Genomic DNA, 14,944 nt, shown 5'->3' with positions numbered 1-14,944 from the left:
TGACTCGTTCCTAGTCAGGCATCAATCGCTTTGACACGAACACGACCACAAACTGGGGCGCCCGGGAGTCACTCATAGCAATACGAGGCCCACGCTTACCCTGGACTCGGAAAGGAACGCGGATGGCTGACCATACCTAGACAAGCCTCCAGGCGTGCTACACGCCGTTGCCAATCAGAGCGTTATTTCTTGGGCTCGTTGAAGACCCCTTGTGTCAAGGTCAAAGGGCTGAATTTGAATCGTCCTGCGCCACCAACCTTGCAATCCACCACGGTACTGGGCACGCTTGCACGGCCCTACTGGTATCGCGTAAGCATGGCGGAGAGCGATAGGACAAGCAAATGAGAGTCGGCGGGCCCAAGTCGTAAGAAATGTCCAGTCACCGGTATGACTCTTGAGCCCGGTCGGCCGAGGTGAGGACGGGGCAAGTCTAACCTGTTAGGGTATGGTCTAATCTCTATCCCCCGCTGTCCCTCTTCCGCCCTTGCTGGACGATTTTGCAAATACGCCCTACAACCACATGTTGTGCTGTTATACGCCCTGTTCAATCTTTGCTCGCGTTTACGATCCATCAACGCCCCCACTCTGCCCTGCCAGTACGCGTTTTCTGCTGGAAAATGCTTAACTTGACCGAATACCTTTATTCTCTGCTATGATGCATGCATGTCAGTCATTCACCGGGTGTGGTCCTCACCTGGGTAGGTACATAGTGGAGCTGCTGGACATTGAAGTCACTTGAGCCACGGCATCAGGTTAACATCAGGAATGCATTCATGTATTGTAACGATTGGGATCTGATGTGGTACTCTGTAACTCATCTAGTAGGGGACTTCAGCATAGTCAGATATCGCTCGATGTTGATCTCGGTCGATGACCCCCTTCCAAACCTCTCCAACCGCGGGACTTTCGCTTCACGATTGATGGTCTCAATGGATGGTTCCAAAGCGGCGGCCCCATCTGCACTACTACCTGGAGAGCTTCGGCTTCTCTTCCTTCGAGTTTGGTCATTGATAAATGCGGTTGGGATAGGCTGAGCGGGTGCAGCATTTTCTGACGCAGTGGCTGGTGCTTGAGCAGCTTTTTCAGTGTCAGATGTCGTTATGTGTCCTGCGTCTTGGTCGGATGCAGTGGATGTGTGAGACGGAAGCAGATCAGTCCGAGGTATTCTTCTGGCATACAACTTGCGCAGCTGCCACAGCTGGTCGAGTTGAGCCTCTGAAACACCTTCTGTGGTAGCAGGATCGCCAATGACTTGGAAAGCACGTCTCAGCGCGGCCATAGGCGCACCACACCACAAACCTGGCTCTTTGAAAGGCCCCAGACCCGGAATAAAACTCTTATCTGCATGCAAAGGGAAAAAATCTCTCAGTGTGTAACGCCAGTAGCTTCCTCCTTTTGCCTCGGGTGGGATGATCTCACACCCCTTCAGATAATCAGCATACATCTGTGGTGTCGGAACGACCCGTGGAGGAATATGGCTCAGCCGTCTTGTAACGTCAAGTCGGTTGCGGTAGTCCTCGAGCTCGAAATTAATGAAATAGTCGAGATGAGTAGGAATGAATAATAGGCCGGGGTTGTTGAGGTCGTCGAATTCTCGATGGCACGAAGGGCAGAGAGGAAGGCCATTCTGCTCGTCTCCAAGATGATCGAAAGTCAGAAGGCCCCGTGCCACATATTTGCTGAACTGTAAGTATTCAGCCATCAGACCAAGGGTCGACGATACGAGGAATGGCGTTGCAGCTACGCCAAAACTCACGTACCGAGCCGTCTTTCTTAGTTATCACGCGGGCAACATCTGGCGCAGCACCACCGGCACCGCAATGCCAGCATCTCTCGCCGTTATTGTGCTCCAGAATTTTTTGCTTCGTCCTTCTCGAAAAGAGCGAAGTCGACGACGTGCTGGATTCATTCTCACTTTCCATGTCACTTCGCTTGCGGTCGCGTTTGCGACTTGGGCTCGACGAGCTTGTTTCACCCGACGCTGGGACCGGTGATGTAGGAGTTTTCTCGGATTGTGCCGACATTGTTATTATTGCTGCTATTGTTACAGTACCCAGAGACGCAGGATGATCTTGCGGACTCCGGAACTACTACCCCAGCAATGCAACGTCATACATCTGATTAGATTTGTAGCACGAGATAGGGTACCTAGGACCAGTGTACATACGACAGGACGAATCAGATAAGAAGACTCAGTATCAGATAAGGATCTTCGCAGCAGATTAGATCGACTCTCCTCTTCGTCCCAGTCCAAAGTTCTACTACACTGCAGTCCTACCTGGCTTCCGTTCAGTGGCTGAATTCTAAGGGACTGACTTGGTCACCCCATCATTTGCGGTGAGTCTCGGCCGAACATGAGCTGTGAGAGTCCGAGTCTCGGGGGTCACCCATCAATTCACGAAATACGTTGTACAGGTCATTCCCCCGAAAGTTCACATCGGACTTTCTTCAAGTGACAGCAGAACACTATAACTATAATTCTGTTGAATATGTTTCATATACACACGTGTGTACACACCTCATATGGCACGGTTGCGCTGCCAACACTGTTGTACGTCCGCAGCCTCCATTTCACCGGATCCTACGTATGCTCTTAATGCTGCACATGGTTTCTCCAAAAAGCTAATCATCCTGCCTAACTGACCATATTTGCATTTTGTCTCTCCCGTTTATATTTATCCCCCTCTACTGCTAGGCCTTCAACTTCTCCGTCAACTCGGGAACCTTCTCAAACAAATCGCCCACCAACCCAACATCAGCGACCTGGAAAATCGGCGCATCGGGATCCTTGTTGATGCAAGCAATCACCTTGCTGTCCTTCATACCCGCCAAATGCTGAATAGCCCCCGAAATACCCACGGCCAAGTAAAGCTGGGGCGCGACATTCTTGCCCGTCTGGCCCACTTGCAAACTATTGTCCGCGAATCCACTGTCCACAGCTGCTCTGGACGCTCCGATAGCAGCCCCCAACGCATCCGCCAACGGCGGGATAAGACGATCGAACTCCTCCTTGGACTTCAAGCCTCGGCCACCTGAGACAACCTTTTCCGCTGACGCCAGTTCCGGTCTGTCGGATTTGGCTAGACTTTCAGAGACCCATTCGGTGCGAGACTCTGCTTTCGGGTCGACTGCGTCTTCGATTGCCGCGGATCCGCCTTCCGTCTCGGCGGCAGGGAAGGAAGTTTGGCGCACTGTAAGAAATTTGATCGGGTCGGTGCTTTGGACTGTTAGGATGGCGTTTCCGGCGTAGATGGGTCGAACGAAGGCTAGACAGACAGACACAGATCAGTTACCATTCTGCACACATACACATGCCTGAATAGCATTTCGTAGATGTTGACAACACCACATGACAGGAGAAAAAACCACCCGCCAAAATGACAGGGGCAACTTCATCATCTGTCGTTCTCCCGCTGGCTGGGTAAATAGAAGGAGAAGGAGGATACTTACTGTCTTCACTCTCAATCTTCATAACATCCGAAATCTGCTGCGCATCCAACAACGCCGCGACTCTAGGCAACAAGCTCTTCCCAAACGCCGAATGCGCCGCAATCACATGCGTATACCCGCCCATTTTGATGTTCTCCACCAGCAACGGCGCCCAGTTCTCCGGCAATCCACGCTCGTAGGCCTCGTTCTCCGCCACAAGCACCTTTTCCAGTCCCTTCACTTTGGACGCCGACTCTTGAGCGATCGACTTTGCATTCTTGCCCGCGACAATCCCGTGTACGGGCCCGCCGAGCTTCAAGCCGGCCGTCACGGCGCCCAGGGAGCCCGTGTTCAATTTGCCGTCTTTTTGTTCGAGGATCGCGAGTGTCGAAAGAAGTCGTGCAGCAAAAGAGGATGTGGAGGATGCGAATAACGAGGTTGACGGCCGCTGCGTAGCACGTACAGTCCGAAAGACTGATTGTCTAGCGAGAGACAACATGGTTGTTGACGTTCTGCTTCAAGTTCCGCAACTTGCACTTGCACTTCCAAAGGGCAGGCGAGCTCCGATCGTTCGGCTCTCGGGGACCGCTACCAGTGCCAGATGATGTTGCTCACGCAAAGCCCACAATCCAAACAATTCACGATGAAAAGGTATGTATGTATATGGCGCAGCGGTCTCAGTACTGGGAAGAGTAGTAGTAGTGAGCTATGTAGTAGTAGTATGTGCAGTACAACTACAACTACAACCCGCCCTCCACAGTCGGATCCGATTGGGGGTTCCATGATTCGATTCGACGCTTGATGTCCTCTGGGCTTCACCGTATCATTCAACCTCGGGATGCCGAGTATCAAACTCGTGACTTCAGCCAGAAAGAGCGAACTGTTTCCGGAGCTAGAGCGGCCGATTTCGGCCACTTTCTCCGATGCTAGCATCTGATTGGCACACTGGAAAGAACACGCAGACCCGGCTTAGGTAAGAATTGGATGATATTATTGGCTGATGATCCGACCGGCGATCACTTGCCCCGATTGTTGCCAGCCTTGCGCAGCCTTGTCCGTGGGCCAACACACTGCAACCAGACATTTATTGTACATACCGACATACCTACAGGGTAGGCACCTAGTCAACATCCAACTTTCGTACATGGGCTGGTGACCTTACGCACATGTACCTAAGGTTGGGTACCCTATTTACACTGAGGATCCCCAGGCTCCCTGTTGGTATTATGGGCACTTTTGATAAACTCGACTGGACTTGATACTTTGTTCGACTAATTTGTTGCCTTGTCTTTCTGAGCTACTCTCCACACGCTGAATCAAACAGTCAACAGTGTTTTCGGACAAAGACGATCAATCTTTCCGCCTGATAAAACTGCCAGCCAGCCGCCCACGATGCAATCTCAACCCCCTTCTCCGCCATGCTATGCATAATGCTGAACGCTTGAGCCATATTATCCCCAGATAGACATACGCCAGGAATAGCATATGCTAAAAAGGACAAATATGCCATAGAAAAGCTAACAATAAGCACCGTGTGCACCATCACTTTTTGTCACGTCAAGAAAATGTTCCGCACGGACATTTGCAGGCGCAGTACCCAGCAACCCATGTTGCAGATTCTTTTCAGCCGTCGATCATTTCGGCTTGCGCCAGAAATATTGCTGCGCCGTGTCAGTGTTCCAACCTTCACAATAAGTTTCCACCCGAAGCTTACCTTATGCTGTTTCCGACATGCTCGCAATCCAGGTTTCCGCAGATCGTTCACCACCGCTTCCTTTCTCTTTTCATCCTTATCTTCATCTGGGATGTAGTAATACTCGCTTTCCAGAGGCTTCCCAGCGGCATCTTTTCCTTCCCTCGCTACCTCCCCAATACATGTTGTCTCTTTGATGATCTTCCTAATATCATTAATGGACAGAACACCGGCCTCTCGTGGAAGATGGCTTAGTATGGTGGACAGTGGAGTAGATGACAACCTTGAGAAGGCGAGTTGATTAATGATATGGCCCTGGACGTCGATCTCAGGGTCTTCCTGAGGCTTTTTAGTCACTGCTGGTGGCTGGTTAGCTTGACGTGCTTCCGCATGTGACGATCTCGAACTCTTGATGGAAGTACTGGGCTTGGGAGAATCCCCAGCAGTAGTGAAAGAGGCCATTCTCGGCAGCAGGTTAGCGCCAAAGGGGCCGAACGAATGGATGATAGGATCGTTTTCTTCATCGTTGTCGGAAAAGTCCTCTGTCGTGCTGGAAATGTTGGGCTGCGAGACGACAGGGTTTTGGACGCTTTCGGACAAGGCTTGAGTAGTCTGGGACACCTCTGCGACGTCAGCGGCACCGTCAACCCTGGGTGGTGATGCCGGATCTTCATATATTTGGACGGCTTCCACCGGAGCACGTGCAGGAGGAAGCGGAGGCGAGGATGGCATCAAGGCTTGGACGGCAGGCGAAGGAGAAATGGGGGAAGCAGGTCGTCGTCGGGTTTGTAACGGACTGGGACTTGGTGGTGTCGAATGTCGCAACATGACCCGCTGGCGCTTCGAAGGAGAATCCTCCTCTTCCTCGTCATCCGATGATATAGCGCCTAAATGAGGCTTTGGAGGCCACAAGACTACCACACGACTATCATGAACGTCAAGCATGATTTCGGCATCTCTCACGTCCGAGGAGAATGTTTCTCCCTTCTTCACATCGTACACTTGTCCCCTGCAGTGTATCGTAATACCATTCCAGCCAGTACAAGTGATCTCCACCCGGTCGCGTGCTAGACTCGAGTTTGCCGGTTTGTAGCAAGCTTCGACGTGTACCCTCGAGATCAGACGATTGGCAGATAGTTGGTAGTCACACGAGGCGCTGGATCGTCCCATACGCGTTATCTTGCCATCGCCATCAAGTTGGATCGACGGGACGGCCCCGAGGGGAGTACGTTCCGAAAGGGTGGAAGAGGTCCTCTGCAGCTTGGACTTGGCGAGGTGAATGCGTGACGGCGAGGAGGAAAGAATGGCAGTGGAGGAAGTGGGCACTGGCGTGGGATATGTTGGCTGTTCGTTCAATGCATCTCGACTCCGCTTCAGGGTCCTCGGGAGCGATGGAGAGGACGACAATGGCTCGAATGCAGGGAGGAGAGATGCTGCTGACTTCTTGGAGCCAGGATTCTGAGCTGCATTCGTCCGTGGAATGGATGGAGGAGGAGACATGGTGTTGCTCTGGCCTCAGCTATCTAGACAGTGGTGGCAGCCGAGCGGACGGCTACAGCCAGCAGGAAGCGCGTCCTCGGCAGAAGAGATACAGTGCCTGGCTGTCGAGTCTGCTCATGAAACATTCAGAGGCAGACTCGAGGGATCGCACACTAGACATACCCAACAGTGAAGAAGGTGGTGGTCGAGAAGAGGTCGACTGGAGTTGAAAAAGAAACGGACCGTGACATGCAACCGCACCTCTACGCGCGCCAATTCGCGATTTGGCGCGTTTTGCACAGGCACATTTGTAACAGATGGACCCGCCAGCTACGTCAATTTTGCCGACATAGAGAATGTAGCAGAGCGTGCAGAGCGTGCAGAATGTGTAATATGGTCAGGAATGCAAGAGTGTTCGATTGGTAGCATAGATACAGTTGATTGAATCTTTTGGTCGGCAGCATCTACAACGAGCGAGGACGATTCCCTCAGCACCTTTACGGACTACTTTAATTAGGGGTTGCACGATGGGAAGACAAGCTGATCGAAAGCATCAGAGTCAGGACCAAGTTCAAGGTGCAAGCCTGGAAAAATCATGGCATATGGATGCTCTTGAACCCAGCCATCTGCATATATTGATCGTTGGGCATGAGGCGCGGTCACGAGCGTGTTGGACGTGGAACTGTTTGTGGTGAGAAAGTGACACGAAACGACGCTCCAGGTCCCCACATCCGGCAAACCTTCCTGAGGCGTCGACGCGAACGATCCACATCGGCGCCTCATGATTTTCCGGCGCCGACTGAAATTTTTGGGCGAACATCGACTCCAACTTTGATGTTGAAGACGATTCTTTTGCGCAGTTCATTCAGCAAGTCCATCACCGCGCAAACTCATGGCAGTCACAGCTCTTCCGGCGAAAGCGACGACGACGGTGTCTGTCAGACACCCCAAGGACTCACCGTACCAGCTCGACCCCGAGCAGGTATGTTACTATGTTCCGTCAATGCGGCGCCATTGTTCTAACAACATCCCAGACACTTAAAGCCTCTCGAGCCCTTCTACAGCACGTGCAGGCTGAAACAAAACGCTTACAGGAGGCTTCGAATAAGAAGAGTCTTCTTGCTGCCGATGCGTCTGACTCGGATGAAGAGGTGGCCGGTGATGCAGAGGCGCCGATATGGCTCACCTTGACCACAAAACAGCACATTGTCGACCAGACACGCCTGAAACCCAGCAAAATAACGGTCCCGCACTCGCTCAATACTTCTTCCGACCTTCGAATATGCTTGATCACTACAGACCCCCAACGAGCGGTCAAGAATGTCGTGGCCGACGACGCATTTCCCGCAGATCTCAAGTCCCGAATCACACGAATTATCGGCTTCACGAAACTGAAGGCTAGATACAAGACGTTCGAACAGAGGAGGCAGCTGCTGTCGGAACACGATATATTTCTCGCCGATGACCGTATAATAACTCGATTGCCTGCGGTACTAGGAAAGGTGTTCTACAAGAGTACCTCAAAGAGGCCCATACCCATTTCAATCGGAAAGCAGGAAAGGGGGAAGAAAGAAGGGTCAAAGAAACAGTCCAAAGGAGAAGGATCCGCTCCGCCCGTCTCCCCAGCAGCTCTCGCCAAGGAAATTGAGAAGGCCATCAACGCTATTCCAGTCAGCCTCAGACCGGGAACGTTGGTAGCCGTGCGAGTCGGCCTCGTTTCGTTCAAGCCCGAGCAGCTGGCGGACAATATCGCCGCCGTCGTCCAAAATCTGATCGACAAGCACGTGGCCAAGGGGTGGAGGAATGTGAGAGGTATTCACATCAAGGGTCAATCGTCGACTGCTGTACCGATCTGGTTGGCCGATGAACTTTGGACAGAAGCCGATGACGTCGCTGCCAACGAAGTTGAGAGCGGCGAAGTTGACGTGGAAGAACAAGGAGAGAAGCGGAAGAGAAACCCTGAAAGCGCCAAAGGTCCGCAAGTGGGTTCGCGGAAAAAGGCGAAGGTTGCGAATGAGAAGGATGAGAAGTCCACGGCAGAGCGTGGGATGGCCGAAGCAAGGAAAAGTAAACTGGCTGCTCAGAAAGCCCGTATATTTGGAGAAGGGGTGTGATCCTCACCATCGGTTAAGGCATACAACGTAGTACTTGGTACGATACCATGACGTTCAAGATAATAGAGGCGCCTGGCGCAAGGTTTTAGATACCCTTCGAATGAAACGGATGCCAGGTCATGGCTGGGAGTTGATCACCACTAGTGCTACGCAAGGCTGCGGTTTCTGCAATTCGTTAAGCTTGCATCTGAGGCTATCGGTGTACATTGTACACATAGTACAAATGGAAGTATACCATCCAGATGGTATATCAGGCGATAAGATAAGCTAGGGGGCCCTTGCCTACACTTTCAAGTTGATCATTGGCAGGCGGCACGCTGCAGGGACGGCACTGCATTATTATTGGCCAATGATGCGTCTCCGACTCAATTGACGCCTCAAGGTCGCTGCTTGGCTTGGCGCCCATCATCGCGGGCGGGATCCTCAAGTCCATGTCAAGGCGGAGTGAAGACACATTTTACGACCACCGCTGCACTTCAATGAGTGAAGCCAGGTTGATGTGATTATACGCAGTGTATTCTGCCAGTTGACGTAACGAGGCAGAGTCACTGACCTCTCAAACCTTTACTCTTCGTCATGCGAGCGTCAGCACATCCTTTACAACATCGCGGGCCATCATGGACCGCAAGCGCAAGAGTAGGCTGACTCTGTCCGCCTAGATACGAGCATACTAACCAGCGGATCAGGAGAGCTACGTGACTTGAATCTGCGCGTCTGGGCAGGCACAAAGGGTACTGTCCTCGTCTGTTGCACAGTTGAAATTCGCTAATATACCGCAGATGTTTACGAGGTAGCACCATCTCTAGACTCGTCTCTCAAGAAGAACACCGCTTTTATCAAACGTCTACGAACCGGTCTCTCTTCCACATCACAGGACACGTTTCTTTCCGAAGTTCGCACGTTATCCCTCCAAAAGTACCTCTCGGAGATCATCTCTGCCACGGCGGAAGGGTTAAGCAAACTTAAGACTGCGAGCGAGATTTCGACCGCGGTCGAGGTGGTCAGTGCCCTACACCAGCGATTCGGGCCTTCAGAGTTCACGAAACAGTTGGCATGGCTTCTTGGCAAGGGGTTGACACCCCCGGACAAGGCTCAGATGAAGCTCTGGAGTCCAGAGGTCCGGGAACGGGAGGAGAAAGAGCGTCTTTCGCGTCATCGGATCCTCCTCCGCGTGGTCACCGAGTTCTGGATATGTGGCATTCTTCGCAGTCTAAACGATGTCGATCGGCCAGATGAGAGCTTAGCGCGCGGGAAGGAGGGTCAGCTACAGTCGGAATCTAAACCAAAGGCGGCCACAAACGGAACTCGTCCCGACGCTCAGATCGAAAATGAGCCCTTCCCTTTGGAAGTGTTGAAAGAACTGCTTGGTCATGATCCTGAACATGCCAATCTAGGACTGGCGGTCCTGTTTGTGAAGAACTTTGCCTGGGATGTTCTTGGGCTCAAGCCACCGTCCGATGAAGCTAGAAAAACTGGAGATGCCGACGGTACGACTGCAGAAGCGCCAAAGGAGGGTGCGGTTGCCAATGGTTCAAGCGACGAGGAGCAACCGATCATTCCGCAATCCATTCGGCAAAGGTTCATTAACGTTCTCGACCGCTATCTGGGGAGTGTCAAGAGTCATGTCATCCGGAACCAAAAGCTGTTGACCAGCCAAGGCCGTCGAAATGCAGAAGCGTATGTCAAGAGCGGTGAAATCTTCGAGGACAGACAGGCCAACTACGAGAAGCAGTTGAAGGCTCAAGAAAAATTGGTTGCTGGTGCCCAGGTTCTGTGTGATGTGCTAGGACAAGAAATGCCCGAGCTTGCTGAGCAAGAGAACGCGGATAATGCAACGGCTAGTGGCGTCGGAATGATCAAGACAGGCGACTATCTCAAAGGGTCAGCTGAAGGTGCCGGCATCTGGGAGGATGAGGATGAACGCCGCTTTTACGAGAACCTGATGGATCTCAAAGGTCGGGTACCTAGTATTCTCCTCGAGGACGCAAAGAAGAAGTCCGAATCCGACGAGCGAACTGATCCGAGTGCTGCTGCAACTGAGAACGGTGCGGGCAAACCATCTGAGAACGATGATCAGACAACGGCAATTGCAAACAAAACTGTTGGCGCCCAAGTTGATGCTCTCCTGCTGCGTCTCCCGGAATTGCAGACCAAGGATATGGTTGACCAGGTGGCGCTGGACTTTTGTTTCCTCAACTCCAAGGCTTCTCGCAATCGTCTTAGTAAAGCTCTCCAGGACATCCCCAGAGGTAGGACGGATTTACTACCTTTCTATGCCCGCCTTGCGGCCACCTTGGGGCAGTATATGCCAGACATCGTGCAAGGCCTTGTGGCACACCTCGACGAGGAGTTCCGAAGCTTGCAGAGACGCAAAACCAAGGATTTCCTTGGTCAGGCCCGGCTGATGAATATTCGTTATCTCGCGGAGTTGACAAAATTCGGTGTCGTCCCAGAGCACGTCATCTTCCACTGTCTCAAAGTCAGCTTGGACGACTTTTCCCGGATGAACATTGAAATCATTGCGCATTTACTTGAGAATTGTGGCCGCTACCTTTTGCGCAGTCCTGAGACGGCCCCTCGAATGGCCTCGTTTCTCGAGACACTGAGTCGCAAAAAGTCCGCCCAGCACATGGGTGCTCAGGAACGTATGCTGATCGAGAACGCGTTGTATTATGTGGATCCTCCGCAGAGGGCAGCCATCCAGCAGAAGGAGCGTACTCCTGTGGAACTCTTTGTGCGCCAGCTGATCTATGTGGACTTGACCAAACGCAACTACATGAAGGTGCTGAAGACCCTTCGCAAACTTCATTGGGAGGAAAAGGAAGTCGTCGACCTCCTCGAGAAGATCTTCAGCAAGCCGGGCAAAGTCAAATACAGCAACATCCATCTCCTGGCAGTGTTACTCCAGGGCCTGTTTCGCTACCACCAGGACTTTGCGATCGGAGCCATCGACAACATTCTTGAACAAATCACGCTTGGTCTTGAACAGAATGATTTCAAGTTCAACCAACGGAGAATAGCGGAAGTCAAGTATCTGGGCGAGCTGTACAACTACAAAATGATCGATTCGACGGTTATATTCGATACTTTGTATCGAATCGTGACTTTTGGTCATGAAAGCGGAACACCACAGCCTGACAATTTCACCCCGTTTGACCCTCCCGACGACTTCTTTCGAATACGGTTGGTTTGCACTATCCTCGATACTTGCGGAGTGTGCTTCGACAGGGGTAGTTCTCGTAAGAAGCTCGACTTCTTCTTGACCTTCTTCCAGTACTACATCCTGATCAAGGATCCCCTTCCCATGGAGATTGACTTCTTGGTACAAGACACCTTTTCGCTTGTGAGGCCGAATTGGAAGCTTGTGACCGATTTGCCTGAAGCCGCAAGGTTATTCGCCGAAGCCGTGAATGCAACATACAAGCAGCAAGGGACCGAGAAAGCCGTTGAACAAGTGGATGACAATGATGAGTCAGGATCCGAGGAAGGTGAGGCCGATGCCGAGCTCGAGGCAGAGTTTGCTGAATCTTCAGACGAGGAAGGCGAGGTAAGTTCTTTTTCCTGTGGTACCAGCTTTGATGGTTAACGAGACAAAGGCCGCGGCGGCTGAAGATGAGGCCGACGAAAAGGGCCATCGGGATTCAGAGGAGGAAGAAGAGCAGATTGTCGTTTTACGTCAAGAAGAACAGGTCGACCCAGAAGAAGAAGCCGAGTTTGAACGGGCATTCGAGAAGATGATGGCGGAAAGCCTAGATTCTCGCAAATTTGAGCGGAAGGCTCAATTCGACGTGCCCCTTCCGATCCGTAAAATCCAGCGAGCACCAGTCGACGCAAACGACGAAGAAGCACCCGCCGAAGTTCGAACTGAGCCCAACACAATGGCATTTTCATTAATGACCAAAAAGGGAAATCGACAACAAGCAAGTGTCCCGTTTTATCTGCTTCCTTAAGGATGCAAACTGACAGGTGATTGAGCAGACTAAGACGATTGAATTACCATCCGACTCGAGTTTCGCGATTTCCATGAAATCGCAACAAGCAGCCGAAAGAGAGGAACAACAGCGCATCAAGAATCTGGTCTTGAACTATGATCTGCACGATGATCAACACGATGGTACTCCCAATGGATCCCCTTCTTCAGGCCCTGTTATGCAACCCCCGTTACAAAGGAACCCCAATACTAAAGGACTCAAACCAGGCCCAGATCCCTTCGACCGGACTCTTAGCCGAGCCGAGAGAGCAGGACGGCACACCGCCCGTGCAAGGAGACTCAATCTTAAAGATGTGGACTGGTATGGCCCCAAAAAATCTACTCGACGTGGTGGGAATGGCGGAGATGAAAACGACGATAATTTCCGCACATCAACCTCCGAGAAGAGTTCTTTGCAATCCAAGAAGCCAGGCTGATTGGCCTTTCCGGCCGTTACAGGACATGAAGCAGCGAGTATCGCAACCGTAAAAAACCCAACCAGAGCTACAAGCCACCTTGGTGGCATGCATGATCCAGAGCATCGACGACAATTCCTGCGGCGATGTCATACACCGAGCGACACTCCAGCGTAAGACGATGTCCTATTCCATCAGCACAGGACCGTTCCGAACCACCAGGGAACCACCAGGTCTGTATTACCTCCATTGGGATCCACCATGTGCAACGTCCAATGCGGGCGCCCATAGGCACCCCTTACTACCCAGGACTCCGGACAGGCCGCCAAAGCTAAGGATTGGTGTATGGGAGAGGTCGTCGACATCCCGACGGTGCACTTCATGTACGTGAAGGGAAGATACCATAGCCATAGCACTGAGCGGTTTGTGCCGCAGACAGCTACAGTCAAGATGACCCAGGGACGCGAAAGTGAACGTATGTTGCGGGAAATAAACCCGTGCCTCAGTTGTACTGGGACTTGCTAGCAGCGTGTGCTCCCTGAGCGGCAGATGGAACGCCAAAGACATGGCATCATTTGGCACAGTGAGGAGTGAATAAAGAAAGAATCAATTAGACTGATAAGAATCGTAGTAATCCAACCGCGGTTTGGTTCTTGCCTCTGTTTTCATTTTTATTCTCCTCCTGCTCTAACTAGTGGTAGTACATAGTACTAGCAATGTCGAAACCTTCTCCCCAATTCCATAGTAAACAACGGTCTAGGCCCCTGAAACGCGATTTCTATTCTGTTTGATCGGATATGATTGCTCGTACTCATTTGACCGCCAAACTCCGTAGGCCAGTCCTCCACATCCCATTCGAGTCCCGTCGTGGTGATGTGACAGCGGCCCAGGACGGGGATGATGCCGACGTTTTCTTCAAAATAGGAAAAGCCTTGTTTGGATTCGGGGACATGGATGATGTTGAGGATGGAGGTGGTGGTGGTGGTGGTAGAAGAAGAGGGAGTGGTGCTGTCGGAGTCTGGTTCGGCCAGAACAAACGACAAACTCGACTCGGACAACAAATAAATCCTCCCGACTAGAAGGTCAGAATCGTTCGAGGCCATGTAGAGATGATGGATTTGGGAAAAGGCTTGGTCGACGCGGCCGCCTAGACCGCCTAGGACGACGACGTCCATGACGACTTCGCACTCTTGCGGTCCAGCGAGGGTGAGGGACGACTGCTGAGAGTGTTCTACGGTCCGTCGAATCCATTTCAAACATTTCGTGAAATCGGTAGAGTACTGGTTCGGGTCTTTGATGACTTGGACACCTTGGGCGCGGTAGTGATGTTCGACTTGGGGGCTGAGGGAGTCGAGGTCGCCTACTATGGCGTCTGGGAGGCGGATATGGGGACGCGTCTGAGGACGGAGAGGGAGGTGTTGCTGTTGTTGGTCTTGTTGTTGTTGATGGTATTTATATAATCTGTCCGCACCGGCGTCCGCACACACGAGTAGATCTGCATGGTCGATCACGGCGTCTAACGCCTTGTAGTTGATGGGTTGGTTGAGGATGATGATGGCGTAGGGGCGGGTTGGGTGGCCGGACAGTAGGCCTGTGGGGTGCCATTCTGGTACTGTAGTGTTCGTACTAACTGGAGGAGGAGCAGTGGTGGTATTAGAATCGGTAGCTGGTGGTGCAGCGGCGGATGAAGAGACCACCTTCGCTGGGATTGAACTTGTCGTTGATAACTCGGGCTTAGAAGAGCTGGGTTCCGAGCTTGAAGAGGAATGATTATCGCGATCCTGCATGGTTTGCTTTGCTGGACGTCCAACGGGAAATATTGAGATTGAGTTGTATCCTGAGA

At 52.0% G+C, this 14,944-nt stretch overlaps 6 protein-coding genes across 6 annotated transcripts; 2 read left to right on the top strand and 4 right to left on the bottom strand.

The window, feature by feature from the left end:
- Positions 1-814: 814 nt before the first annotated feature.
- Positions 815-2,024, bottom strand: HMPREF1120_01758 (uncharacterized protein; the record flags this gene model as incomplete). Its single annotated transcript, XM_009155782.1, has 2 exons — positions 815-1,684; positions 1,761-2,024. The coding sequence occupies 2 exons, from the start codon at positions 2,022-2,024 to the stop codon at positions 815-817; spliced, it is 1,134 nt and encodes a 377-aa protein (XP_009154030.1).
- A 667-nt stretch (positions 2,025-2,691) lies between these two features.
- HMPREF1120_01757 (electron transfer flavoprotein alpha subunit) lies at positions 2,692-3,928 on the bottom strand (the record flags this gene model as incomplete). The annotated part of the gene is made up of 2 exons (XM_009155781.1): positions 2,692-3,266; positions 3,451-3,928. 2 exons carry the CDS (start codon positions 3,926-3,928, stop codon positions 2,692-2,694), a joined length of 1,053 nt encoding a protein of 350 aa, XP_009154029.1.
- Positions 3,929-5,063: 1,135 nt separating this feature from the next.
- Positions 5,064-6,622, bottom strand: HMPREF1120_01756 (uncharacterized protein; the record flags this gene model as incomplete). The annotated part of the gene is made up of 2 exons (XM_009155780.1): positions 5,064-5,090; positions 5,144-6,622. The coding sequence occupies 2 exons, from the start codon at positions 6,620-6,622 to the stop codon at positions 5,064-5,066; spliced, it is 1,506 nt and encodes a 501-aa protein (XP_009154028.1).
- A 748-nt stretch (positions 6,623-7,370) lies between these two features.
- Positions 7,371-8,855, top strand: HMPREF1120_01755 (uncharacterized protein). Its single transcript, XM_009155779.1, has 2 exons — positions 7,371-7,583; positions 7,636-8,855. The coding sequence occupies exons 1-2, from the start codon at positions 7,494-7,496 to the stop codon at positions 8,713-8,715; spliced, it is 1,170 nt and encodes a 389-aa protein (XP_009154027.1). The 5' UTR covers positions 7,371-7,493; the 3' UTR covers positions 8,716-8,855.
- Positions 8,856-9,117: 262 nt separating this feature from the next.
- Positions 9,118-13,763, top strand: HMPREF1120_01754 (uncharacterized protein). The gene is made up of 7 exons (XM_009155778.1): positions 9,118-9,351; positions 9,402-9,446; positions 9,495-12,262; positions 12,312-12,635; positions 12,694-12,829; positions 12,914-13,007; positions 13,145-13,763. Exons 1-7 carry the CDS (start codon positions 9,333-9,335, stop codon positions 13,149-13,151), a joined length of 3,393 nt encoding a protein of 1,130 aa, XP_009154026.1. The 5' UTR covers positions 9,118-9,332; the 3' UTR covers positions 13,152-13,763.
- A 48-nt stretch (positions 13,764-13,811) lies between these two features.
- Positions 13,812-14,888, bottom strand: HMPREF1120_01753 (thiamine pyrophosphokinase; the record flags this gene model as incomplete). The annotated part of the gene is made up of 1 exon (XM_009155777.1): positions 13,812-14,888. One exon carries the CDS (start codon positions 14,886-14,888, stop codon positions 13,812-13,814), a length of 1,077 nt encoding a protein of 358 aa, XP_009154025.1.
- Between the last annotated feature and the right edge of the window lie 56 nt (positions 14,889-14,944).

The sequence above is a fragment of the Exophiala dermatitidis genome (genome assembly GCF_000230625.1).
Source record: "Exophiala dermatitidis NIH/UT8656 unplaced genomic scaffold supercont1.2, whole genome shotgun sequence".
Taxonomy (NCBI): Eukaryota; Fungi; Ascomycota; class Eurotiomycetes; order Chaetothyriales; family Herpotrichiellaceae; genus Exophiala; species Exophiala dermatitidis.
This window is presented reverse-complemented; position numbering and strand designations above follow the sequence as displayed.